This window comes from Macaca mulatta, chromosome 1, assembly GCF_049350105.2.
Source record: "Macaca mulatta isolate MMU2019108-1 chromosome 1, T2T-MMU8v2.0, whole genome shotgun sequence".
Classification (NCBI taxonomy): Eukaryota; Metazoa; Chordata; class Mammalia; order Primates; family Cercopithecidae; genus Macaca; species Macaca mulatta.
The window spans coordinates 114432390-114439108 of record NC_133406.1 but is presented as its reverse complement, the minus strand read 5'-3'; the positions used below and the strand labels follow the sequence as shown (position 1 = coordinate 114439108).

General features: G+C 42.1%; 1 protein-coding gene across 1 annotated transcript; it reads left to right on the top strand.

Annotated features, from left to right (window-relative positions):
* Positions 1-5826: 5826 nt before the first annotated feature.
* LOC100423543 (late cornified envelope protein 3C) lies at positions 5827-6325 on the top strand. Its single transcript, XM_002801783.4, has one exon. It carries the CDS (start codon positions 5838-5840, stop codon positions 6120-6122), a length of 285 nt encoding a protein of 94 aa, XP_002801829.2. The 5' UTR covers positions 5827-5837; the 3' UTR covers positions 6123-6325.
* Positions 6326-6719: the final 394 nt, after the last annotated feature.

Sequence of the window (6719 nt, the reverse complement as noted above, 5' to 3'; positions counted from 1 at the left end):
GCCTTTCGTTTTAGCTTAAGGAACTCCCTTTAGCAATTCCTAAGGAGCAGGCCTAGTGATAATGAACTCCCTTAGCTTTTGTTTGTCTGAGAAAGTTTTTTTCTGCCTGATTTCTGAAGAACAGACTTTACAGGTAATGTATCCTTGGTTAGCACTTTTTTCTTCAGAATTTTGAATATATCATTCTACTCTTTCATGGCCTGAAGAATTTCTGCCAGGAAAGCTGTTAATGGCTGTACTGGGACTGCTTTAAATGTGATATATCTTATCTCTTGGTGCTTTTTTTTTCTTTTTTTGTCTTTAATTTTTGATAGTTTTATTCTAGAATTTTTTGATAATTTTATTCTAGAATTCATCTTTGGGTTGGATTTACTTGGAGACTTTTGAGCTTCCTGTACTTGAATGCTGTCATCTTTCATCAGACTTGGAAAATTTTTAGTCATTATTACCTTAAATGTGCTTTCTGGGCCTTTATCTCGCTCTTGTTCTTCAGAAACTCCTATTATGTGGAGGTTAATTCTCTTAGTAGTGTCCCATAATTTCTGTAGGTCTTTTCTATTCTTTTTTCTTTTTACTCCTCTAACTGGATAATTTCAAATATCCTATCTTCAAGTTATTCTTTCTTCCACGTGATCAAGTCTGCTGTTGAGGCTTTCTATTGAATTTTATAGCTCTGTTATTACATACTTTATCTCTAGGATTTCCATTTTTATTGTTTCTATTTATTTGGCAATATTCTCATTTTGATTTATAAATTATCTTCCACATTTAATTTAGTTTTTTATCTGTATTTTCTTGTAGTCCCCTTTAAGTAATACAACTATGTATCATATTCAGAATATTCTAAAACTGTAAGGGTGAAGTATAAAAAAACTTTATCCCTCCTGTGATGATTAAAAAGACACAACTATTAAAAATAACTGTAGGTACACTAAATTATTAAGGAATACATTTTACAAAACTAGGTGAACTACTGTTTTTTTTTTTTTTGGAGATGGAGTCTTGCTTTGTCACCCAGGCTGGAGTGCAGCGGCACAATCTCAGCTCACTGCAACCTCTGCCTCCTGGGCTCAAGTAATTCTCCTGTCTCAACCTCCCGAATAGCTGGGACTACAGGTGCATGCCACCACACGTGGCTAATATTTCGTATTTTAGTAGAGACGGGGTTTCACTGTGTTTAAGATAATTATTCTGAATTCTTCATCAGTCATTTTATAAATTTTCACTTCTTCAGGGTCCCTTATTGGAGCTTTATTAATTTCTTTATGATAGTAATGTATTTTTTCAGATTTTTCATAATCCTTGTGTCCTTGCATTAGTGCCCAATCATTTGCGGAAATGGCCATCTCTTCTATCTTTGTTTGTGTTATTTGGCCATGGTATACCTTCACTATTTGATCAAACCTGGAATTCTGATTAAGCTAGTTGGTTAAGACCTTGAATGGGAAGACCTTGCTGTCATGCTCTCTAACTGGGCTGAACTACTAACTGTGTTGGTTGAGTAGAATTTCTGACTGTGTTCCATGGTCTGGTGAGAGCACTAACTGGACTCTATAATGAGACAGAGCTGCTGGCTGAAATTGCCTCTGATTGAGCCGTATTGTTTTTTGTCTTCCTTGGATGGCCAGTACTACAGTTTTGAATCTGTAGTTGGGCAAGGCCATGTTCTAGGTGTCAAGGCTGAACAAGGACTCTGAGATTGCTACATATCCACGCAGGGTGACAGGACCAGAGGCTATGCTCCACAGATTTACATGGGCATGGATTCACCTCTAATCCTAGGATGACCTAAAGCAGAGCACCATGGCTTGATATATTAGCCACTTGGAAGCTGGGCCTGGATGGGACAGATGCTCCTTCTACAGTTAATTGCCACCATGCCCCTGTTTTCTGGCCTTGGGAAGCATTAAGGAGCACTGCTGAGATCAGCTGGGTAGGGGAGACCCTAACCCAGCAGCGCTAGAGGAATTAAAGACACACACACAGAAATATAGAGGTGTGAAGTGGGAAATCAGGGATCTCATGGCCTTCAGAGCTGAAAGCCTGGAACAGAGATTTACCCACGTATTTATTAACAGCAAACCATTCATTAGCACTGGTTTTATAGATATTAAATTAACTAAAAATATCCCTTATGGGAAATGAAGGGATGGGCCAAATTAAAGGAATAGGTTGGGCTAGTTAACTGCAGCAGGAGCATGTCCTTAAGGCACAGATCACTCATGCTATTGTTTGTGGCTTAATAATGCCTTTAAGCGGTTTTCCGCCATGGGCAGGCCAGGTGTTCCTTGCCCTCATTCCGGTAAACCCACAACCTTCCAGTGTGGGCGTTGGGGCCATTATGAACATGTTACGGTGCTGCAGAGATTTTGTTCATGGCCAGTGTTGGGGCCAGTTTATGGCCAGATTTTGGGGAGCTTGCTCCCAAGAGAGCACAATGGGTGGGGCTTGACTGGGTGAAAGCTTGGCAGCTGGGAATGAGTGGGGCCAGATGTTCTCTTTGTGGGTAATTGCCATCCTACCCTTATCTCCTGGCCTGGGGAAGTTTCAAGGGGAGCACTGGGGCTGAATGTGGAAGCTGAGCAGAGATTCAAGCCTGGGAGACTAATCAACTGTGCTTCTTGTTGAGCATTGCAAGCCTCTCTGGTAGTGTGCCTCTGCTGGCCAGAATGCAGAGCAACTGTCAAGACCCCTGAACTGGTCACTGTGAGTCTCACCCTGTTCTTAGTTTCTAAATAAACATTGCTAATGTTTCCTGTGAGATAAGACAAGAGAGTTTCTTCTGCAAAGGATCCCAGAATGGTGGGAAAGCTGAAAGTTCGTTCTCAACTCTCTCTTCCCTCTATAAAAGTCATGGGTTCTGGGAATCCTCTTTTTTTTTTTTTTTTTTTTTTTGAGACTGAGTCTCGCTCTGTCGCCCAGGTTGGAATACAGTGGCGCAATCTCGGTGCACTGCAAGCTCCACCTCCTGGGTTCATGCCATTCTCCTGCCTCAGCCTCCTGAGTAGCTGGGACTACAAGTGCCCACCACCACGCCCAGCTAATTTTTTTGTACTTTTAGTAGAGACGGGGTTTCACCGTGTTAGCCAGGATGGTCTTGATCTCCTGACCATGTGATCTGCCCATCTCGGTCTCCCAAAGTGCTGGGATTACAGGCGTGAGCCACCGCGCCCATCCCTGGGAATCCTCTTATGTGTGATGCTGTGCTGGCTTGGGGGAGGGACAGTGTGGTCAAAGTAAAACCTCCTCTTGCCCTATGTGTGTGATTTTTCTCAATACTGTGGTCCAAGGGGATGTCTGTGCCTCATTTCAAGTTCTGAGATATTCACAAGGGTATTCTTGTCTGCTGTTGGTTGCTAGTTGGATTTCTTTGGTGAGACTCTTGGAGTCAGAGAATTCCTATTCTGTTATATTTCTAACGTCTCCCCTAGTATGAACATTTTAGCAATATTCACTTTTCCAGTCTGTGAACATGGAATATCTTTCTACTTGTGTCTTCATTTTTTTCCTCAATGTTTTATAGTTTTTAGTATACAGATCTTTCAACTCTTTGGTTAAATTTCTTCCTAAGTATTTTTTGGATGATATTATAAACGGGATTTTTAACTTCTTTTTTGGATAGTTTTTATGGTATATATAAGTGCTACTGATTTCTGTATGTTAATTTTGTATTAAAGTCTTAAACATAAGACTTGAAATTTTAAAACTACTGGAGTAAAACACAGGGGAAAACTTATTGACATTAGACCTGGGCAAATATTATTTTTGAATTTTGACCCCAAAAGCACAGGCAACAAAATAAAAAAATAGACAAATGTGGTTGCATCAAAGTAAAAAGCTTCTGCAAAATAAAGGAAACGATCAATGGAGTGAAGAGACAACCTGCAGTATGTGATAAAATATATATGAACTGCACATCTGATAAGGAGTTAATATCCAAAAAGTTTTAGAACCTCAAACAACTCAATAGCAAGAAAACACATAAACCAATTAAAAAATGGGCACGGGGGTTTCCCAAAAGAAGCCATACAAATGGCCTACAGTGTATATAAAAAAGTGCTCAATATCACTACTAACCAGGGAAATGAAAGTTAAAAACACAGTATCACCTCACACCTGCTAGAATGGATATTATCAAAAGACAAGAAATAACAAGTATTGGCAAAGACTTGGAGAAAAGGGAACCTTTTTACAGTATTAGTGGGAATATAAAGTAGTATGGCCATTGTGGAAAGCATTATGAAGTTTCCTTAAAAAATTAAAAATGAAACTACCATGTGATTCAACAATCCCACTACTGGGTATATACCTAAAGGAAATGAAATCAGTATTTTCAAGAAATATCTGCACTCCCGTATTTATTGCAGCATTGTTTACTACAGCCAAGATAAGGAATCAACCTAAGTGTCCTTTAGTGGGTAAATGGATAAAAAAACATGATATATAAGCATAATGAAATACAATTCAGCCTTATATAAAAAGGGAAGTTTCTAATTTGTGACAACCTGGATAAACCTGAAAGATATTATGCTAAGTAAAATAAGCCAGATATAGAAAGACAAATATTCCATGATCTCACTTATATGTAGAATCTTAAAAAGTGAAGTGCATAGAAGTAGAAATTATCATTATCGGGGGTTGGGTTGGGGAGTGGGGAAGAACTGGGGAGATGTTGGTCAAAGGATACAAAATTTCAATGAGGCAGGAGTAATAAGTTCAGATTTATTGTACAGCATGATGACTATAACAATGTATTATATTCTTGAAAATTTCTAAAAGAGTAGACTTTGTTCTTACAACAAAAAATGGTGTGTCCAGCTGTCATTCCTGGAGAACACCTGAACACCGTCACCCTTTGGGACCATCAGTGCAATGGAGGACTGACTTACAAACGCTGTAGTCTTAGGCTTGAAGTCTTTTTAAACACTTCCGTGATAGTGCTTATTTCATCAGATCAAATATATTTACTTTTCTGAGTGATAGTCCATTTAGACTGCAAGGTATTCAATGGAAGAAATACGTCCAATACATCTCCATACTACTACTGTTGAAATAAGTGAAACAAACAGAGCCTGTGAATGAACAAGCAGAGGTGGGCAGGAGGTTCAGGGTGGACCAGAGTGGGAAGTACTCACGAGGACATCCTGCTTCCATCTTATTAAATCTTTAGGCATGTGCCCAGGAAGACACATGGGGTCATCTTATTACACCTTCAGGCACATGCTGAGGAAGCAGACAACTGGGAAGTATCTGGTGCTGTCACCTCCCTGGTTGTGAAAGCAGCAGCATACTCAGGTTGTGCATCATGTACACTGCATGGGATAAAAGGGCTCCTACCCTAGGCTTCTCATCCACAGCATCCTTAGGAACAGCCTTCTCCTACCTCCTCTGCATCTGGTGAGTGGCCAGCAAGGGGACAGACCCTCAACTGGGAGTGTTTGGGAAAGAGAGGCCTAGAACTGAAATGGAACCATCAGAAAGAGGCCCACAGTGGGCAGCAGTGGGGGAGGTGATAGTGAATAAGGAGCCTCAAAGGTACATATCAGGAACTCATGAGCTGCAAAAGCCATAGGACCTTAGGATTCCTTCACATTCTTGTTTGGAGCATGTTGTCAGGAATGCACATAGATCCATTTTACATTCTTGAGGATGCTTTATCCAAATGCATGGGTAGGGTTCCCTCTACTACGTTTCCATTTCTCTCGCACAGATCTTGGCTTGGAAAGTGGCTTCATCAAGGGTGTCAGTGTGTGACAAACCCCAGAATAAGGAGATGGTCTGAAGGTTCTGTGCTCAAATGTTTCTATTATTTTGTTCAAGGTAAAATTCCTGCAAAGATGTCCTGCCAGCAGAACCAGCAGCAGTGCCAGTCCCTGCCCAAGTGCCCCTCACCCAAGTGCCCCCCAAAGAGCCCAGCACAGTGTCTGCCTCCAGCCTCTTCTGGCTGTGCTTTAAACTCCAGGGGCTGTGGCCCCAGCTCTGAAGGTGGCTGCTGCCTGAGCCACCACAGACACCGCAGGTCCCATCGATGCCGGCGCCAGAGATCCAACTCCTGTGACAGAGGCAGTGTTCAGAAAGGTGGGGGCTCCTGCTGTGGCCATGGCTCTGGGGGCTGCTGCTGACCTGCATCCTGATGATGAGATGAGTGATCTTTGGAGGAAACAAGAATCCCAAGGGCCCAGGAAAAGCCCCATCTTGATGCATGCTTTTCCAGATACCTTGTTCTGGCTTTCACAAGCTGAGCTGGGGGTGTTCCTGTTGAGTATCCAAGCTGTCCCCAGAAGGTGCTTCCTGTCTGATGTCCAGGAGCTCACAGTTCCCTCATCCCTGCCCCTGCCAAGGATTGGCAGTTCCCTGTGCCTAACGCTGCCAAAAAATAAAGCTTCTTGTTTTCATTACCACTGGTGTCTCACTTGTTAGGAAATTATCCAGGATTTATCCATCCAGGCCAGGTTCTCCTGTCACCTGACCTCCAAGGACCTTAGAAATCCAGAGATTTAAGTGTGTTACCCTCAGTAGAAGTGACCCCAGAGAGCTGACCTCATGCTCTGGGCAAGTAGCTGGACTGTGGTCTCTCAGCCAACCCTCTGCCATCACAGGACGGCTGCACAGCCTCAGACCTGTGTAGTTTTTGCTCTGATGACAGCAGAGCCAGGAATTGGGAGCCCCTCATGGAAGGGAGGAAAGGTTGATGGGCACCATCACCAGGATAAGTATAG

Bases quoted from the DNA above. Each gene is read 5' to 3' on its own strand.
- LOC100423543 (XM_002801783.4), top strand. From the start codon at position 5,838: ATGTCCTGCCAGCAGAACCAGCAGCAGTGCCAGTCCCTGCCCAAGTGC.